Below are 21,831 nucleotides of genomic sequence, written 5' to 3'. Positions count from 1 at the left end.
ATTAGAAGCTTTCATACGGAGCATCAGGTCTTCGCGTACTCTTGGCTCCTCGTCTCAGAACACATCGTCTTTCCGAGGGTAGCAGCGGCAATACCATTGGATAGAACTGTGGGTGGTATAGAAAAAAACAAGCGCGCCCATGTAGCGTCGAGAACGTAGCATGAGAATAGAAAATAGCCAAGGACATCTATTTAACGCTGCTATTGGACGATCAACCGTACGCAACCAAGTCCCGGGGTAACGAGACTTGCACATTCCAGCGATGGGTCGCCAGCTGAAGGTACAACTGCCTGTGCAATGAGGGTGTGCTAAAAAATAAAAACGGCTTTCCTGCGGCTTTGCTGGGCGCCCATTTTGCAGAAAGTACGGCGTCGTCGGCGGTGTACGTCAGTGGGAACTCCAGCGCCATCTTCGTAGGAAGCGAGCCCTTTGGATTGGTTGAAAAGGTGGTTACGTCAACTGTGGAGCGAAAGATTTGAAAATTGATTCAATAGATTAGATAACTTGTGATTAGAAGCTCGGAGCATGACGCAAACGTCACTGGAACATGTAAACATGTAAAGTAGGTGAACTGCATTGCAAAAAAAATTTAACCCCCATCCTGAGATTGCGAATAAAATGCGCTACTTCTAGGCAACGTTTTTATGGGGAGAAATGCGTTGTTTTTCGAATTAGGTGTACGTGACTAAAAGTTTTTGAAATAGGAGCATTCGGCAGTAGCAGTAGTAGCAGCACATCGACGACGCTTGTCTTGGAGGGCGCTTGTCGCTTTTCTTCCACTTCGCAGTTTTACAGTTGGGCCTCCGTTCGAGTTCAACCTTTGGCGCATGGCTCTACTGCGGCTGCGCTGCATCGGAAGAATTTCCTGCCGACACCGACGTAGGGATTCGAAGATTGCGGATCGTATCTCCTTGTATCATCCAGGCAACCTGGTCTGCTCCCATTGGCCCCAGCAACCACGCTCGAACTACCGAGGTTTCTTCGGCGATACTGGGAATCGTTGCTCCGCATTTGCATTCGGCAGTAGCAGCAGTAGCACATCAACGACTCTTGTCTTGGAGGGCGCTTGACGCTTTCCTTCCACTTCGCAGGTAGGTGGCTTTGCTTCCTTTATTATTTTTATTGCATATACTTGTGCTACCGGGTGCAACTGCTTAGTGATAGCCATGCCTAAACATACAGCTGAAGACGAGCCTGACACTTGTCTTCCCTGCCATGCTGCTATCCCGCCCAATGATCCATTTGTAACCTATGTAGCGTGCGAATTCAACTACCACGTTGGAAAAGCATGTTCAGGTCTAATAGCCCGAAGCTACAAAAGCAAAAAGGCTGATAGCAGCATTGCGCACCGGAAATGTCGGGCATGTGTAGCGGCGTTAGAGCGCACTTCTCGACCGTCCAGCAATCAATTTCGTTCAAGTGGCTCCTCCCCTGCGCATAGCTGTTCAAATAACGAACACCAGGAGCTCTCTCAACAGGGACTAATGGCCATCATGACAGATATGCAAGAAAAGCTATGGCTTTAGTTGAGACGATGAATGCACTTCCTGAGGTAAAGAAAATAGTAACTGATGTACAAGTGTCTGTCCAACACATGTCGGATAACTATTATGAAGTGCTACAGCGCCTAACGAAGCAGGACCGTGAACTAACAGACATTAAGGAGCGTCTTACAGCAGTGGAAAACTCCGGCAGTGCGAAGGAGATTTCTGATTTAAAGGATCAAGTTAACGATCTTGAACAGCGTGGTAGACGACAGAATCGCGTGATTCATGGGGTCAAATGGGAAGAGAATGAAAACCTGTTGCATACAATCAATGAGTTGGCTGCTTTCCTTGACCTTCGTTCGCTTTTTGAAGACGACATTGATGGCATTCACCGTCTTTCCACCAAAAAAAAGAAGGGCGAAAGGCTCCCATTCTAGGGCTTTTCGTTTCTCGAAAAACAAAAGAGAACTGGAAGAATAAGAGTAAGCAACTGGTTGATAGTGAATCAGAAGTCCGATTCTACGATAACCTTACCAGTCGAAACAAGCGTCTTTTGGGGCTCGCACGCACAAGGGCACAGAAAATGAAATATTGCTTCACATGGCAGAAGAATGGAAAGGTGATGGTTCGCAAGGGCCTAGGAGAACCAATTCTGCGGATTTCATGCGAGGCAGATCTGTGCAATATCAAGGAAACTAAACAGGCTGAAACCGATGATCCGAAGGCGTGCGCGTCCGTAAACTGAGTTTTCTTCTGTTTTTTTACCCCTTCTAGCATTTTCAGAAAACCAGTTACTACGCGATACATGAATTTAATGACGGAGTGATGAGATTACCCTCCCATCAAAATAAGACTTTTTCTTTGTTTTGATTAAACGCACAAAGTCTTCGAAACAAAGAAGACGCCATTGGCGCTTATCTGAATTTACTTCACAATAAATTTGATGTTTAAGCATTTACAGAAACCTGGTTCACTGATTCATCAGACGTTGTTCAATTTGAAGACTACTGGTGGCTACGGTGACGGGTGGGGGGGGGGGGGGGGGGTACGCTCGCATTTACACTCATATAAGCAAAAAAGGGGGCGGTGTCTCTCTGTATTTTCGTGATGGCGTATCACATGCCTCCCTACAGTCATTTTCCGTGGTTGATTGTGATTTTGGGGTACTTGCTGCTGAATATTGTGATGTTATTATAATTCTTGTTTATAGACACCGTCTGGTAAAGTTGAACATTTTTTTTCCTACCTTGGCACTGTACTTCCCTCGCTTACATGACATAGCTAATCTTTTGTCGTGCTGTGTGATTTTAACATATATGTATTAACTGAGAATACAGTTTATAAGAATTTTATGGGTATGATGTCTACCTGCTGCTGTAAAAATGTTATAAACCTGCCAACAAGAATTACCACACGTACCGGAACTGCCCTTGATCTATATTTCACTGACTTCTTACCAAAGTATGTCCTGTTGGGTGTGATGGCCTGCGACGTGACCATCTTCCATTTTTCTTTTTTTTTTGCCCGTTCGAGGAAAACTTTCTAGTAGCGCAGCCAACACTTCCTATCGAAAAATTAATCACCAAACTATAAATCGCTTTTGATGCATGATTTCAGAGGTGGTCTGGTCACTTGTTTTTAATGAAGACGATCCTAGTCGCTGTTACGATGTCTTTGAAAAAAAAATTTCAAGATGCCTATTATGGCGCCTTTCCGTTTATCCGCCGCTCTAGATACAAAAAGTCTAAAAAACCGTGGGTTACGAAAGAACTGTACCAAACAATAAGGAAAAACATAAGCTCTTTGCTGATTTTTTGAAGCATAAGGACATGAATATACTAAACTTCTATAAAGCTGTAAGGAATAAGCGCAACACGTATCTAAAAACCTCAAAACAGGAATATTACGCAAAAGGGTTCGCTAATAAACTTGCCCCTAATCAAACAAGGAGGTCATACAACAATTTAGTATCAAAACGAACCCAGCCAGCTCCAGTAGAGATTGTGGCAGTTGACGCTCTGGTCAGAGGTCGTCCCGTATCAGACATGTTTAACGAACACTTCCTGACGGTTGGTGAAAATCAGCCTGCGCAAAAAACATGCCCTGATCCAATGTCACATCTTAAAGGCAATCCAAAACCTTCGATATTTATCTCCCTAACGACTAGAGCCGAAATCTCTCGGTATATAATCTGCCTAAAAAATAAATATTCTGTTGGAGCTGATGGAGCTCGGTGATGTAGTGAAAGCTGTATCTGTTATTATCGCACCTTTGTTGTCCCATATATGCCACGAAATGCTCTAAGAAGGCAGGTTTCCAGATAAATTAAAGATAGCAAGAGTTTGTGTGATACATAAGACAGGAAGCTATAACGATCTTAACAATTATCGCCCAATATTCGTTTTGCCGGTCTTCACAAAAATTGCTGAACAAGTCATCAGCACCCGCCTTACTTCGTACTTCATTAAGACCGAAGCAATTGCGAAAGAACAATATGAATTTCAGAAAGGTCAATCCACGGAAAAAGCTTTCCTTCACATAAAATACAAATATTCAACAATATATAAAAGTGAATTTTTACACTTCGGCTATATTTAGACTTTAGAAAAGCCTTCGACTTGGTCTGTTACGAAATTTTACTACGCAAATTACAATTATATGGGATACGAGGCTGCGCGCTTAGTCTTATTCAGAGCTATTTATCATCCAGAGTACAATTCACAGTGATCAACGACATACCTTCTAGCTACGGCCTTATACGCACTGGTGTGCCACAGGGCTCAATACTGGGTCCCATTCTTTTCCTAGTTCACATAAATGATATTGCTAATATTCTTCCTTGCTCCGAAACAGTTTTATACGCTGACGACACAAATATTTTTTATAATGACGCGAGTTTACAAGCAATAGAATGTAGAGCAAATCTCTGGTTAGAAAACCTTACTTTATTGTTGCGGGCAAACAGATTAGAATTAAACATCACGAAGACGAAGTATGATATATTCAGAGCTAAAAATAAACTCATAGATGATTAGCCAATTATATTATACACTTCAAATGTTTTACAACGAGTACACTCAATAAAATTCCTTGGAGTTATATTTAATGAATACCGGCTGTGGACTGACCATATTAATCAAGTAAGAAAAAAATTTCGCGATCAGTTGTCCTAAAAAAAATTTAGGCTTCTATTACCAATATGGCTAAAAAGAAACTTTACTTCAGTTTAATACATTCGCATCTTCGCTATTGTTTGCTGATATTGGGTGACTCAACACAGACTAATTTAAATGCTTTGTTTTTGCTACAGAAAAAGGCCACACGAGCAACTGCTAATTTAGATTACTTAGACAGCACGAACCCGTGGTGGAACAGCTTGGGGCTATTGACAATTTTTGCATGAAAAACTCTTCGGCTAGCGCTGGAGACGTATAACAGAATTCACCTTGAATCTCAGTTTTTGTTCAACAGCAGAGCTACCACAAAACCCCTATCACCTTCGGCACATGGCAATAAGAGCAATAAAAGCAAGAACAAATTACGGGTTCCAAACGATTAGATTCTAGATTACTACGTTTTTGAATGAAAACAGAAATTTTCATGACCTGCTCTATAAACGCAGACGTCCAAAAATATACAAGAGGAAAGTGATTGCAGTGTTGACAGATTGACTTTCCGGTATATCCTCTGATATACTGTAAATTGCTAACAGCTAACATGATAATATTTTTTTTCCTTTTATACCTGCCTGTAATCCAGCAGCATGCATTTCAACAACTCTGAAGAAACTGTAACATTGCTGTACAGTTTTTTTTAACATGGCAGCAAGTGTCACGGGGACGGCTACATTTATTGCATTTGTTTATTTTGTATGTATGTGCCGAATGTAATTTGCTTACCCCAAGGAGGAAGGCCCTCGTCAGGCACCAGGCCCTTTGGCCTCCTTCTTGAAGTGTATGTAGAGACACTTCAAATAAATATTTTATTCTTTCTTTTCTTCTTCTAGTACACGGTTTGTGTTTTTGAACCTCAAATATAAGCGATCTTCCGAAAGTGCCTACCTGACGCCTCAAATACAGGAATTCTAAGACTAGTTCATGGCTGATATAGGTACCCAGAAACAACTGCATACTACTTCACTTCACTTTAATACCTTCAAGACCCTTGTTGGAGGATATTACATAATGGGTGGGGTACACACAAATTAAAAACAGAATAAGCAGCAGACAAGTTGAAGTAAGCTATACAAGATTTTCACTGAGCAAGTACACGCGTGATTCTTTCGAGGAACAAAGATTGGCATGTGAAGCAGCAAGTTCTCGGGGAAGGCCGTTTCAGTCGTTCGCAGTCCGGGGGAAGAATGACGAAAATTTAGTGGTGCGGGCGTGAGGTCGTGACACTTGCTGGTGATAGCCGGTGCGGAGGAAGATGCGTGGTGATGGTGCGCAGATGTAGGGTTCCTGTCGTAGCTCAGAGCAAAAAAACTTATAAAACAAACATAAACTAGCAATGTAGCGGCGATGAGCAAGGGTAGGTAGGCTGGACTGGGATTTGAGGGATGAATGCTGATATCAAAAGAATACGATGAATGAATGTATCTAGTTGCTCGGTTTTGAACTGCTTCAATAGAATTAGATATGCTTGTTTCGGAAACCAGATGGCAGATGCGTATTCCAACTTTGATTTGACTAATGATTTGTAGCAGTAGCGAAGTGATTGTAGCACCCAACCTTAAAGTATGATGCCAGCAGTATGATGCCAGCAGATCAGTTCTCAATTAGAATCTTTCATACGGAGCATCAGTTCTTCGCGTACTCGAGTCTCTTCGCCTTCATGACTCGTGTCAAATCACTTTCGGAAGAGTGGTGCTCCCCGCTGCACGGAGCCCCGGAAAGAGTTACTCCAGGAGTATGCGGCGCCGCGAATGGCTGGAGCCTATATTACAACCCTTCCAATTATCCTAATACAACTATTTCAAACCAGCAATGTGAACAAACGCGGAAAATTGTTTTTAAGACGCACGCCTCCGCGTTTTTCGCTCGCGCTGATGTGTGTCCGGAATCTCCTATTTGAAGCTGTTTGCTTCTTGTGCACTCTTTAGCGTTTTGAAAAACCCTTATATAAGTTGGATTGTTTGCATAATGGCTTCTTCACAGGTGATTAAGTCAAAGAAAATTTAGTTGACATCTTGAAATTTTCATGACATCTTGAAATTTGTAATGTCATTATGTAGAGATGTAAAGATCCTACAAAAATCTAAGTGTTATATACCAGGAAGGATTGATTTTTTTTATCTATGAGATAATTTTTTAACACCAATTTGATATTTTGATATTTTGAAAGTTTTCTTTCGTCAGGACCACAATTCGTGACAAAAGGAAACACGCTGAAACAGTATCTCTTATCACTTCTGTGCACTCAGTTCTTAATGGCTCTGCCGCTGACAGCTGATGTCGCTGGCAATTGGTATGTCTTTTCTCGAGCCTTGCCTTCATGACTGCTATCATATCACTTAGGAAAAGGCGATGCGCCCCGCCACACGGAAGGCCCGAAACAGTGACCCGCAGACGATGAATAAATATAATGCACAGCTACAAAGATACAAGCGCTACGAAGCACTCCGTCTGTAATGGATTCCGTAGTAGCGGTTTTCCTTTAAACAAATTTCGAAGTCGGCGGTGCATTATGGAGAGAGCATAGCGGGGACTTATACCTGATTCCAGAGGAGACACGACACAAGGTCCTCGGGTACTCGTTTCTTATGTCGCTTCACCTTCATGTGTGTTGTCCCTCACTGTCCATTATATTTTCGCTATAAGCGAACCAGCGCAGAATCAGGTCATCCTGTAAATCGGATTATCGGAGGCCGGCTGCGCAAGACTATACCTGGTCATATCCGTGTCACTGCGCGTGCGCAGGAGACGTCCGGTAATCCGGTATACGTTTCGGCTATGCTAAAGCTCAATTTGTACACCACAGGACGGTGGAAGTTAGATGCGGGATAAAGCTATGTATTGTAGAAGCCGCAAAAGAAAGACGGAACAGCCATATGTTTTGAAGGGGCTGCACAGTCTTAACTTCGAAGAGTTTTGAAGGACTAAGTATACCATAACCATCACTTGAACCTTTTCGCGTATTTGAGCGGAAGGTCTCGACTGCCAAGAGTTTCATCAAAGCCTGCACTCGGTGGATAGGTGCCCCCCGTAACTTTGCGCAGAGGCGTACTTGCCTGGGCAAGGGGGCATGCCCGTATTTTCTTGCGCCTCCTAGCAGGCCATACAAACGATGGCGTCTGCAGCAGCATAACAGTGCCAGGTCGTCGATTTACGCGGGAGCAAATCGCAGAAATTGCTGGCATGGCGTCCTTTAATTTATCTTCTCCCGCGAGCCGCAGGTGGCTTCCGCCCTATGTGCGGTGCCTTCGCTCGCGCATTTCGACTTTTGCGTCCCGACAGACATCCAGCAATGGTGTGACCGCATTCCCAGCGCTGTCACGCTATCACATGCCACGCGATTGAGGTGGGAGATAATGATAAACCTTTAGCGACACGTGCGAAATTGCAGCCATGATTTTAAATTGGCTCTTTTGGACGCATGATTTTTTGTTAAAAATTTCGGCTCCGAGAAATCTGTAAGCAACTGATATATTTGAAATATGTCGTGTTAGAAGAATCGCGTGTTGAGCTTCAGATATTCCCGCAAATCTTAGTAATGATTACATGTTCATGCTCAAAGTCCCTGACACGCGGCTTTATCAGTTGCGACGCGAGACACACACAGGTTTATCTCGAATGATCGCATATACGCGCAACTGCTCCTAAGTTATTCGAGGTGATAGTAGTTAGTTTTGGCGCCCTATTTTCATGGTTCTTTGACAGCTCTAAATCCAGCGCGGCTGAAACCAGCGGTGATTCTGTGCTTCGACGACCACTAAGCGCGCTTGTTGATATATCGCCACCGCCGATTTGTTCAGTACTTTGGGCCGCTAGCCAGCCCCGAAAGTAGTTTCTTTTGTTAGCCTTTAATCGAGTTTGTAAATGCCGGACTGCCCCATAACTACGTGACAAAATCACGTTTGGTACACTTCAGCCTGGCAGCGATTGAGGTTTGCGAAATGGAACTTTCTCTCACATAAATTACTGTACACTGGTTTGGGCCACAACCACACAAACAAATATTCAAACACTGCTCCTTCTTCAAAAGAAAGCACTTCGTTGCATTGCAAATGTGTCCTATTTACATTCATCTGCACCATTGTTCACACGGTATAACATAATAAGCGTCGAAAAAATTTACGAGTTCCGTCTACTGTACTCATACTTATTTTCCGATGAAAAGTTTAAGAGCCTCATAAAATTCCTTTCGCATTTGCAGAAACAGAAAAGTGATTGTCGCACCCGTGGATCTGAGACATGGCTGATACCACGCAGACGTACAAATTATATGCTACAGTCGCTCACGCACAACTTGCCGTGCTTGCTTAACAAATTACTGTCAGCAAATTTTGACTTAAGCGCATGTAATAGAAAACAGACACGTGAAATTTTTTTCTCATCCCAGTTTTTGTGCAGCTAATCGTATTCAATGTATTTTCATTGCCTTTATGTTTTTCGTACTGTATACTTTCTTGTGCTGTGTTTTGATGTGTTTGGAATGTGTTTTGATGAGTCAATTTATGTGAAAGTGTTCAGATTTTGTGTTGGCTATATGCTGCCGCCTTGTACGGGCATCAGGCACCCTCAAGCTGCCAATGGCAGCTTTTTTGCCTCATGACCCCCAACGAGTCGTTGGAAATAAAGTTTTGAATTGAACTTTAGAAGTGTTGATCTGCAGAGGCTTTTTTCAGCTCACTCAGCGATTTCTAGAAACACATCTTTCCGCATTCTCTGCTGAGCTGTGAACAAATGTTGGTTGGTCCACTACGATGTCGCGGTTGCAAACTTTTTCATTTATACAAAATAATTATCAGTGTCGTGATCGCTTCGAACTAAAAACTGTCTATTCACCGTTAATTCGTTTTTTCTGCAAAAACAAACACCTGTTGAAAAGAAGTTTTATGCTCTTTATTCCTACACCCCCGAATATTGCAGCCTGAATATAATGCTTTCTTGTCAATATGCTTTACCTATTTGTGTCTTTAGTGAGATTTTCCGGCTGATATTCAAGTGCTGGGTCCGTGGTTTCTTTTCTTTCTTTATAGATGAGGTTCAACGCCTTCACGGGTCGCTTGCCACGAAGCTTCGTATATCTTGTCTCCGCAGTAGGCTTCTTGATACTCTTCTATATCATTAGTACACAGAGGTCAGAAGGATCGCCAAAGTGCTGCCATTGCTCAGGGGCTGAGCACTCATCTCAAGCATTACAAGGTAACTAATCTATAAATCACACTTCATAATTAGGCAGCAGTGTTCATTGTTTTAACGGAGAGCACCGGTAAACATCACCGGCTTAAAAAAAACGAAATCAATGAAACTCAAACTGCCGATAACAATACATGTCAATGTTAGCCATGGGCCGGTTCGGCCAAAAAGTTTACTTCTCCTTTCTTTCCAAGACAGTTAAATGCAGCAGCAGCCATTGAGAAAATATGTTATCAGCGCATAGATTTTCCAGGCTGTTCTTGAGCATCCGCTCCCCTCATTGGGTCTTGTGTGAGCCGCTATCCCCGGCAATCGCACAAATAAAGGTAATGAAATCTGGCAATATTATTTCCTCAAAACCAACCACGGTTACGCGCTCATCTTCCCTCTTCCAACAGGCAGGGCCCGTTCGAAATGGCAGCCACATCACGAGTTCAAAAGGCGGCATGGTTAGCTGCGACCGATGTGTGGTGCCTGCTGCCAGTTGCCTAAACACACTTAATGTAACCAGCAACGAAAACGGGAACACAAGAAGTACACAGTAAAGCGATGTGTGTTCACATTTCATCTTGAGTCCACGTTTGCGTTGCTCGTTTCATTATGGTCGGCCCACACTCAGCAGCCCGCATGGCTACCTTGTTGCCATCCGTCTCTAGGCACCAACTCTAAAGCTGTCGACTAGAGCTGCGGTCGATCGTAGAGCGGTGGTCATTCAGCCAGTGGCACTTCGAGCACGTCACTAGCCGTGCGCACGCGCACACAAACACACAGCTTTCATTCCTTCAGTGTGAAGGGTTCACCCAACACTGGCGCTTGACAGACCCTTTGCTGTCTTCGCGGCGGCATTTCAGGTTCGCAATTCAAGATTTTGCTTAGCCGAATCAGAATATGATCAGGGGAGGGAGAATAAGGAATTATTCAAGTGATTATCCCAAGGAACACCCTAAATTAGGCACCTGTTCGAACTCATTAAGTGTTCTGCAAATATTGCCACATCGCAGCGAGCGTAAAAGATGTAAACGTGGTCACCAGTATCCCAGAGCGTTTCTTATCGAAGCGCTATGACTGCTTCAAGAGGCATCGTCACGATGAATGCATATGCAGCCATGTTCGTAGAACTGTGTCTTTGTTTTGTCGCGACCTTGCAACAAAGGAATCGCAACAGCATTTTCAACGAGCAGTTGTTTCTACTTTACAAGAGACAGTATCCTTTTAGCCGTGGCTTCCCACGCGCCATACCCAAGCTTCGCGGAGGAAAACGTCACACAGGTCTTACAAAGAAAATATGATGCCAACGACGCTGTACATAATTCTGCAGAGCTCTCTGCATGGCCGGCATCCCCCTAAAGATGACGGATTGATCGTTTGCGGAGCTGATGTGCCGCGTAGGCCCCGCTTTTCATACGGAACCTTAAGGTAACATGATGTACCGCAAGCAATTACCCGGTGTTTTTTTTTTCTGGGAGGATCTGCCTGCAGTAAATTTTTTGTGTGCTAGCCATTTCCCTGAGCTTCTATGAGACAACATAGCTGCGCAGGTTGAAATCAACGCTGCAGATAACTTTAGCAAAACCCTTCGCAAGGCTTGCATCCATCTGAACTCTGACGAATCTTTCGGGGGGGCAGTTCCGCAGCATGGTCCCGGTGCCGCCACGAGGCCTTCTGTTAACGTGATGTACCGCAATTTTTTCCGGTCGTTTTCGCAAAGCATCTGTCTGCAACGAGCCACAAGAGCTGTGCTACCACTCTGGCAACTGTCGTACTGGTATCTATATTTTAACCTGAGGCTCTCTAACAAAACACTTTATAGTAGATCCCCAGGTGCTTCATCTGTGTAATGCGGTTCCAATTGATGCCCTTATGCAAGACGTTCATGGTAGGGTTTTTGTGATGCGTTCCTCCTTTTCCCGGACCCGAAATCATGAATGCGAAAAATGCATGCAGACCTTCGGAGGCTGAATACTGCTAGTTCAGCGGCCACAGCAAACAGCTATGGTCGTAGGAGGCCTAGACTAAAGGCCCCTTTCAGTTCGGAGGGTGCAAAGCTCTTTACTGTATAAAGTTTACCGCCACCAACAAGGTGCCAACGGTCGTCACAAGACGGGAAAATGTGCCTTGCTATCCTTACGGAAGAACACAAGGTAAATGTTCTTCTTGGGTGAAAGATGGCACAATGGAATAGCCCAAGGTAAATGCTAGGTCCATACAGTGAACATATGTGCATAGTTTCTACTGCTCAAAAATTCGCGTCAGATACATGGCGCCTAGCCTTCAAGAGCTTGCGTGCAGGAAGGGTAACGCGGGAAAGGAACTCAAGCAAGCAGATCGACATCATCATAGATTTTTTCATTAGTAGGTTGATACTCACGTCCAGTGACGTATCCTTCTGCACGTATATTTCAGCACCAATTAGGAGCTCAGCGACCATAGTGGGCTGTGCGTTTGAACGCGACAGTGTTAAAGGCTTCGTTATCCAGAAAATCGGTCGTCCGCGTTGTCGGCGTTGTGAGCGAAAAACTGTGTGGCGTACGGCGGCCACCTGCGCTACCCTAGGTGGGCCACCTAGGTCAGGTGACTTTACGGCGTCGTCGCAGCCTTCCCATCGGATTGTGAGCCAACTGACAACCGTAACAGGTGGCTGTTCAAATAATTACTGACCGTGAGAGGTGGCTCGGCAAGAGCATCTTGGGTAACACAAGCCCCACCGGTGGCAGCGCCTGCCATCCCAGGGCAGTGGCGCGTCACTTAACCGCGGCACCATAGCAGAGGGAGTGGCGTGAAGACACCCAGCGACGTGTGAACGTAAAGTCGAGAATGACCAATTCCGCATATATGACATTTAAACAGTAACGCGTCATGCCCATAAGGCGGGGCTTACGTGTCCTCCAATTTGTGTTGAATTTCTCCAAGATAAGTGATTCCTACCTGAATGCAGTGAATCTCTGATTATTATCAAATATATGAACCGTGTCTTAAAGCCTCAGAGATTCTTGCAGGATCCATCACAACAACTGTCCTGTTGCTTTTTTTTTCTTCGCAGTTTCTACGCACACTAAACGAGCAAAGTTTCTGGTTCAAAATGCTCAAAATAGAAGTGGCTCCAGGTCCTCGGCCAAAGAAACTTCTGAACCAAAGGGAGGCGCCGTTTTGGACTCATCACTATACGGTCCACTGCCAGTCGCTTTTCAAAGGGCCCTGGAAACGTATCCTGTCGTCCCGACTACCAGCGTTAGGATAGTGCTCATTGTCACCTACTACAGATCAGGATCTTCATTCTTTGGCGAACTCCTTTCCTCGGGTCCGAAGACCTACTTTCACTTCGAACCCCTACAGCCATTCGACGAAGCGGGTGGCATTCGACCGGACAGAGAACAGCTCGCCTTCGCCCTTCTTGACGAGCTCGTTCGGTGCCGGATGTACAATGCGCCTTTGTTCACGCTCTGGCAGGAGAGCCGTTCAGAGTACGTGCACAACCGGTTCCTGGCGGACGTTTGTAGATCTGGACCATCGTGCTCATCCCCAGGCCACATCAGCGCTCTGTGCTCAAGGGCTGAAACTCAAGTTTTCAAGTTCACACGACTCTCCATCGCACAGGTATTTGCGGCATTATTGCACTTATACGAGGGGCCTTGACAGGGAGCTTGAGAAAATGAGTGAAAAGAACTATGTGGTAGTTCTATCCTGTTAGTAAAAATCATCTCTGCCTAATAAAGAGTCTTGAGCATAGGATAGAAGGTAATGATGCGACTAATTCTAAGAGACCGAATGACAAGACTATGACTCAGAGAATAGGTTCGAGTTATTGATATCGTGACGAATTCATGGCTGATCATTCAGTGTGATGTGGCAAATCGGCATCAGCGCAGTGTCAGCAGCCAGGCCTCTGCGGGCTCTTCGCTTTATCTGCGCTTTGCTTCCAGTTCAGCTGATCGCACCGCAGATCCATGGCCAATTCTTCCTCTCGCTGCCGCTTTCACCGCACATCTTCTCTAGCCGAGGGACCGGAAGCATTCATGACAAAGGGAAGCTCGAACAAGACCAAACGCAGCACGACCCACTAGGAGCTGTGCTGGTGCACAACGTTGACAGTCCGATTCAACGAACAAATCTTGTTGGCGCTTCCCTTCGCGTCTTATGCTCGCATGCTTCTGGTGCGAGCGCCATGCTACATCCCAGTAGTTCCCCGCAGCACTACCAAAGCAGCCAACAGTGCGCAGCTGATGTTCTGACGCTGCGGAATGTAGTGCCAGCCCAAAATGCGCATACGAGCAGATGGGATAGCGCGATTTAAACTGTGCATGTGTCAAACGCTATTTCATATCAAGCCCTAACGTGCGCTCGCGTTTTCCGAGTTCCGTTTTCCCTACGCGATTTTCCGAGTTCAGCTTGCTCGACTAGTGCGTGCTCTAAAACAGTTTCGAAAATGGCGGCGCCCTTCGAAACACGAGCCTCGCCTCTGACTAAATTCGCAGCTGTTTGACGCCGGTTCCGGTACGTTCACTGGCAATAAATTGCGACCGCGCTTTCGATTCGTCTTATCACGCCTATAACAAATCATATCAGCTATAAACTTGCTTTAGTTTTTATTTCAAGTGCCGGTTTAAGAAGCAGTATTGGTTTGTTGACAAAAATGCTTGCCATTCTAGCGACCAGATGTTGCCACTAGGTTGAGCGTATCGTTGCGTCTCCGTTTGTATAGACGCTTTACAGCGCCGTATCATGGGGGCTGCCATCTTTGATCACGTGATCACGCCGCCATTACGCGCCTCCTGACTGCATGCTCGGCATATGCCTCGTCGGGACGGCTGCTGCGTCTGATGGTTCGGCTCTGACAGGCAGTGTTTCGGATGATACGGTTGTAAAGGAGTAGGAAGACGACATTATAGTCTGACCAAGCTTCGAAGGACACGTGAGAACCCTAATTTGATCACTTGAGGCGTGAAAACATGATCGGGCCTCATATCGCCAAGAGCCACTCAGCTCTTCCTCTTCTAGCTAAGGGATGGATGCTTGTCTTTGCATCCGCTGAAGGCTTTCGCTGAGTGTTTTTATTAGTATCTAAAACGGCAAGGATTAATGCTACTGCGAAAGCGCAGGTCGTTGTCGTATTATGTACATTCATGAAGACCCCGCTCTAAAACGCTGACATGGACATCGTATGCATTCGTTTGTGCTTGGGAAATCTAAAATATTCTGTACTGGTTTGTTAAACAGAGAAAGGCCACAACAGAGAAATTTTAACTATCATGGTAACAGTACCATGCATCAAGCAGCCTTTAAGAGCTGGCGTGCAATCGTTTTGAAGGATTCCGCAATATATTCGTTATAACGCGCACATGGCAACGCGTTCATACTACAGGAAGTTTGCAATTATGTCAGCCTCACATATAAAATTGTCGTACGCTCCACTTCGTACGCGCACATATAAAATTGTCGTACGCTCAAATATAAATTGTCGTACGCTCGATTTCCAAAATCCTCGAGGTCTCTTTGGTCGTAAGTAATCAGCTTCACTCTGAGCGCTGGCCTGCCGAGTCACTTTTAGTGACTGTCTCGCATGAATCGCGAGGAAGCGACAACAACCCAGAACAGCAGCCGTAACGCAAATGCTTTATTCCGAATATGCTTCATGAAAACCGCGCTACTTGGAGCGAAGTAAACAGTAGCACCAAGACGTCATGTAATACACGGACTGATGATAAGCGTTGTCGGGTCGCATGGCTGTGCACGGCACAATCTACAGTAGCGGTCCGTAGGAGCGTAAGTCGTCCTTCTTCTCCCTTCCTAATTCGGCCTCGGGAGCTCCTGTTACTAATGGCAGCACACCTTAACTTATGAGCAATGTGGTCTCGCTACACACGCAGACGCAACTGCACAGCAGCTGAAAGCAGGAAGTGACGGTTTCGGCGGCGGAGCGGCTTGTTCATGCGGCTACGTTGTGCACTTACCCTCGAAGATTTTGGAAGATCTAAACCTTTCTTTCTATATTTGCTATCAAGTGCTGGCGGGCATGTTTGTTGCGTTCAACCCTTCGGAAAGGGAAAACGGGCGCGAACAGGCGCAGTACGGTCTTGTGCAGTTCGGTTCCGGTGAAGCTCGCAAACAATCGCACCACGCACCTTTAACTCTGTCACAATTGTTACAATCCACAACACAGCACGTTTTCCCTCTGCCTTTCCACATCTTCTTAGAAAGAACCCATTCGGCAGCCACCCGCGAAATTTCCACTTCTGAGTCGAGGCGTACACGTCGGCAACTTACGAGGCCAATAATGGCGCCGTGTTCCGAGAGCGCCTGTGGCGCCATCTGGTCTCAAACAGAGGCAAACGGTCTATAGGCATAACTAATTTGCGAGCGTGACCAATGGCGTAAGGTGCCCAAAAATGCTTCCCTTTAGCGTACGCAAGCGTGCATACGCTTATAGTACGTATACAGCGTCGGTTTATACTCGTTTCTAACCACGTCTCCGTACGCCGCGAGAAGACGACACGTATAGGGGCGATGGAAATAAACGCGAACATATCGAAGCCTAGGCGCTCCGCTGATCGCACTTCTTTCCAACAAGCTTTTACTTCGGCGGAGCGAAATGACGCGAGAGTCATCCGTGATGCATTCTAGGACAACTCAAATCTCTTTTTTATGCGAAGCATATTAACGTAGGTTTCGGGCCTTCGCGCGACGCCCGGCGGTGGCCACCACTGACCTTCAAGTGACCTTCAAGTAGGTCACGTGACATGACGTCACGTGATGACGTCACACCGGCTGCAGATGGGGCCTCATATCGCGCCGTCGGTCGCCTCCCGGCGGTGGCCACCATTGACCTTGAAGTGAGATCACATGATGTGACGTCACGTGATGACGTCACACCGGCTGCAGATGGGGCCTCATATTGCGCCGTCGGACGTCGCCCGGCGGAGGCCTCCACGCTTCGGTTCGCGCCGTCGCGCGCGACGCGGCGGCGGCGCCACCATCGCTGCATCACGTGATATGTGACGTCACGCCAGGGATGAGGCGGCGCGCGCCCGCCGTCGCGTCAGTCTCTGTGCCCGCAACCGCGCCAGCGTCTTTGCGCCGGGCGTGCATGCGGTCAAGATGCCTCCAAACGCTAAGGACATGCTTCGCATCCACTGGGCTTACCCTTGATAAGCCTCCAATTTTTTTTACTACCGAGGTAAAAGGGCGATTAAAAGTAATTAGAACAGTGGAACGCGTAGATGCCGCGTTGTTCGCGTTTGCTTCCATCGCGATAGTACACTAATAGGCGCGGAGGAACTCGTTTAACGCGCTCTCCTTGATTGGCTGGAGAGGTCTCGGTTTTTGGCAGCGCTTCAAGTTAGTTAAGGGGTGGAGTATTGCTGAACTGAGCCATGCTAGGGGTACTGAGGTAGTGGCTGCGCACTGTAGCCTCAGCGCTTGTCTTTAGCTAAACGAGCCCATAATGTTTTTGCCTTAAAATCAATTGAAACCTGCATGATCCTGATAGCACCTCCTCAGCCATTCTCGTACCCACTGAATTTGCTAACAGTAACAATGACATTTCCTCCTGGTTCGTACAGTATGTATTCCTTAATACCCACCGTACTCATTAAATGAATGTGGTTATTTAGATTTCACACTCTCAAAAATTTTAGTCCTTTCAACAAAATTTCTTACATTCTGGCACAGCTCTTGCCCCCTTGCTGTTGCATAACGACTATTGCATAAACACACTACGAAGTGACATCGCAATGCCTCGTTATCCCCTCGAATACTGCGTATCTCTGAATCATTTTAATGGCGCAGGTGGCGGCCTGGATGAACCGGAACTCTGAAATCGCGGAGCAAGTTCAAGTGGTACACCTCGTGCGGGACCCGCGGGCGATCTACGCTTCTCGTCGGAACATCATTTGGTGCATGGAGGTCGGGGAATGTGGACGCGCAAAGGCTCTGTGTAAACAAATGCGTCAGGACCTTGACGCGTTTGAACATCTTTCAGGGGATAGGTGGCTGAACCGAAAGCACAGGGTTCGCTTCGAAGACGTGGCTGCTGACCCCCTTAACGAAACACAGACACTATTTTCCCGCCTCGGATTAGATTACGGACCTTCCGTGACGTCTTTCGTGAAGGACCACACCGTTGCTAACAAACAGGACATGGAGGATCTGTACTCTACCAAGAGAAACACGAAGGATACCATCAGGAGCTGGACCAAGAAGTTGTCGAAGGAGGCCATTCGCTCGGTCGAGCGGTTCTGCGGCGACGTATTGAAAAGGCTAGGTTACGCTGTCACTGCCCAAGAAGAGCGGAGGAGGGAGTAAGGAATGCTCTTGTTTGAACTGTGATATATCCCTGAGTCTAGGCTTTTAGATGACATTTTCAAGGTTCGCTCCTGGACGTTTTAATTCATGACAGGAGAAATATGACTCAATCTATGCCATGTGCCCTTGTCCGCCTATCGTCATGATGTTTCAAGGTGTCCAGCCTGAGTTCGTTGTTATTTAGAATCTTGAACTGGGAGTTGTTATTAGACTGCTGTCCTAGCATCCTGCTTCTTAATCACGTTGTAGAGCATGACCTAGCCATCTGGTGCAATCATTTCCTGTGCAGGTGTAGAAATCTATTTATATGTATTCGCCTGAATAGATGGCCTGCCTTGGCTTTCAGCCATACCGACTATGAATAGGACACATAGGGTCTACTACGTACAATGGTGGTCAAAAGAAACCAGGCCAGCATGCTTGAAATCGCAACCGCTGCTTTCTGGTGCAGTGCGCTGGAATCTCAGGGGCGCCTGCGGCCTCTAGCGGCAAGTGAGTGCGTTCTTCTTCCTCTCTTCAGCTCATTTATGAAGGCGCACAAAACCTAGAGCGGCATTCACCATAACTGCTGACATTATCGAATCCGCTTGGTTAGGGCAAATTTTTCAAAATAGGTTTTTTGACTTGTAAGAACGTGTTTTTTTCCAGCGTGCAGTGCAGCAGAATACTTATAGCTGAGACGTGCTGTCAAGTAGTCTTGTAAGCAAAAATTCCATATTTCACTTTAAACTTTTACTGTCAGTCTCCTTATTTATTGACAGTCGTGTAGCCCACCGTAAATAATACCCATATTATTTTTAGAATTTCGAAAAAGCAGTTCACCTTCGGCCCTGTGGGCCAAAAAACTTCGCAGCTTAGACAAGTTACGTGAACTGAAGGGATCGCTTAGGCTGCCAGCTTTTTGTAAGCGCAGGTATTTAGGCGCATTGTAGAAGTTTGTTGGGCCAAAGCGCAGAGAGTAACATCCTTTTGAGGCAACAACAACAACTGAGTTTTCGAAATTGTAAACATTGATATGGATATTACGGGCAGGGTGGTGAACCGAAATTTTTTCCGCGGCGGCTGAATTTCTTTGGAGGAGAAATTCTAGAGGCCCGTGTACTGTGCGATGTCAGTGCACGTTAAAGAACCCCAGGTGGTCGAAATTTCCTGAGCCCTCCACTACGGCGTCTCTCATAGCCTTAGTCGCTTTGGGACGTTAAACCCCATAAACCAACCAACCAACCAACCAAATTTTTTCATGTTTGGTTCGGGTTAGGGTTCACGCCTTTAGAGTTTGGTTCCGTGTTCAGTTCCGGGTTGCCTTCTCTGTTGATGTGGAAGACCTGTTTTATTCAGTGGCGCATCCTGAACTCTTTGCTATTGTTAAAGTATGCATTGATGAGAGCGGCGCTGTCTCTTTCCAAAATGCTGCTGGTATCAAGGTAGATAATTTTTCAGCCCTTTTACAATTTTATCTTAGCAGCACTTTTATCTCTTTTGAAGAGCAACCTTACTTGCAAAATAAAGGCATCTGCATCGGCTCTTGCATAGCCCCAATACTTTGCAACATCTTTTTATCATTTATCGATCGCTCTTTACACGATCGTTTTAACCATACTAACAATGACAAGGTCCTAAACGTGTTCGGTTATGTGGATGACTTTTTAATTGTTTTAAACAAGCATCGGACTCTGCCGACTGAGACAACGGTGAATAGTATTTTAGATGATTTTAGACAACTCGGTAAAAGGCTAACTTTTACTTTTGAACCACCTAATAATGACATGCTGCAGTTTTTAGGTTTACAGTTAAAGCTTTTAGATGGACATGTTTGCTGGGCTTATTCCCCTCGTGCTCAAAAGGGTCTCCTGGCGTATAATTCTGCCACGCAAAGGTTGTGAAGAGGTTCATCGCAACCCTCTGCTTGGAGTCCTCGCTCCAGAAATCGTGCGTGCATGAGATGCAAGCTAGTTTTAATAATCAATTGGACAGGCTTGTTGAAGCCGGCTTCCCTGAGTCGGTCTTGCTCCCTGTGGCGGAAACGCTCCTGTAGATGAAGGCTGGAGCGTTGCAGAAATAAACCAGCGGGAAATGAGAGGCGTGTAGTGGTACCTTAGATCCACAAAGTCGCTCACGGCCTGAAGAAAGTGGCAAACCGGTTTAAAGTACCGGTTGCATTCTCTGCCCCCCCCCCCCGCAAGCTTGCGCAGCTCAGCCGTAGCATAACTTGCGAAAGCCAAAAGATCGGCTGCCAGAAGAGGCATGGCCAGCGTTTCGTGAAGTGTTCCACCAACGTTGTCTGCGAAATTCCGTTGCCCTGCGGAAAATCCTATATTGGACAGACGGGACGATGCGTGAATGACCGACTTAGGAAGCACGCAAGAGATACTGAAAATAATGAAGGCCAGCGACTTGCTGAGCACTGTAGGGCTTGCACCAATTGTAAACCACGGTTCTGCGAGGTGAGGATTTTGGGCAAGGGTAGACATCAGACGGCTCGTGAAATTCTGGAAGCCTTTCATATCAAAAATGCTGGTCTGAGCTGTGTTAGTGGCACTTCTGTTTTTCTATGTGAAGCTGAGCAAAAACTTTTGTCGCGCATACTGTGATAAGACGTAACTTCACCAGCGAAAGAACGAGACACGAGGAGAAGAACACACGACAACGCTGGACTAACAACTGAAGTTTAATCAGGAAATGGCCAACCTAGGTCACCAGAAGACGCATGCGTATCAGACACACACACATTAAAAGAGCCATAGCTAACCTTTGCCTAGGGAATGCCTTGCAGAAGAGCTGCCCACATGCAGTGAATGAGAGCCCTCATCACAAGTGCGTCGCCTTAGTGATGCGGGTTATCCGGATGACGTGCTGACTGCAGTTGGTGAGTCGATGCTGCAGAAGATTAAAAACCAGAACGCACGGGGGTCCGGAAGTGCTAGACTGAATGGGAGGAAAGTTGAAGTAGTGCCCTATCTTCACGGTGTGTCGCATAACCTGAAGAAAGTGGCACAACGGCACGGCGTGACTGAGGGGAAGAAGCCCAAGAGCTGCACTGTTAAGCATGCTAACAAGTTCGTTGCTTGTTCGACTCGGGTCGTTTACAAGATACCCCTGTCATGTGGTAGAGTGTACACGGGCCAAACTGGCAGATGTTTGAATGACCGGGCACGCGAACATAATAATTCTCTGAAAAATTCGTCAGATCAAAATACTCTTCCACGTCACTGCAGGAGTTGTAAAAAATGTGTTCCGGGTTTAAACAACATTTTTGTTATCGGAAAAGGGAAAAACAGGGAGGAGAGGGAAATCCTTGAGGCCTTTGATATTAGGCTGCAAGGCATTGACACATGCATCAGTGCACCGTCCTTGCATCTCACTAGCAAGGAAGTTGATTTCCTAAGCAGAAGTGTGCGCGTGCAAGATTGATAGGCATATTATCTGTATTTTGTTGTTTGCCAGTGTTGGAGCGCGTATCCACTCCTCGGTGATCTGCCACTTATGTATCTGTTTGTTTTGTTTGGTGTGTCTGATACGCATGCGTCTTCTGGTGACCTAGGTTGGCCATTTCCCGATTAAACTTCAGTTGTTAGTCCAACGTTGTCCTGTGTTCTTCTTCTCCTCGTGTCTCGTTCTTTCGCTGGTGAAGTTATGTCTGATGTACACCAACTAGCCCACATGAGTACCTTGATACTGTGATAAGA

The 21,831-nt window shown here is 46.0% G+C and overlaps 1 protein-coding gene across 1 annotated transcript in view; it reads left to right on the top strand.

The window, feature by feature from the left end:
• LOC149362750 (uncharacterized) overlaps positions 1-18,145 on the top strand; it is a 56,149-nt gene extending 38,004 nt beyond the window's left edge. Inside the window, exons 8-10 of the mRNA XM_089568374.1 lie at positions 9,688-9,853; positions 12,888-13,441; positions 17,630-18,145. Of these exons, the coding sequence (XP_089424500.1) occupies positions 9,688-9,853; positions 12,888-13,441; positions 17,630-18,145 (1,236 nt within the window). The remainder of the gene's footprint in view (positions 1-9,687; positions 9,854-12,887; positions 13,442-17,629) is intronic.
• Positions 18,146-21,831: the final 3,686 nt, after the last annotated feature.

Source organism: Amblyomma mixtum, chromosome 2, assembly GCF_055824585.1.
Source record: "Amblyomma mixtum isolate Tamu chromosome 2, ASM5582458v1, whole genome shotgun sequence".
NCBI classification, from domain to species: Eukaryota; Metazoa; Arthropoda; class Arachnida; order Ixodida; family Ixodidae; genus Amblyomma; species Amblyomma mixtum.
The sequence above is the reverse complement of the archived record's forward strand: the minus strand, read 5'-3'. Positions and strand labels throughout refer to the sequence as shown.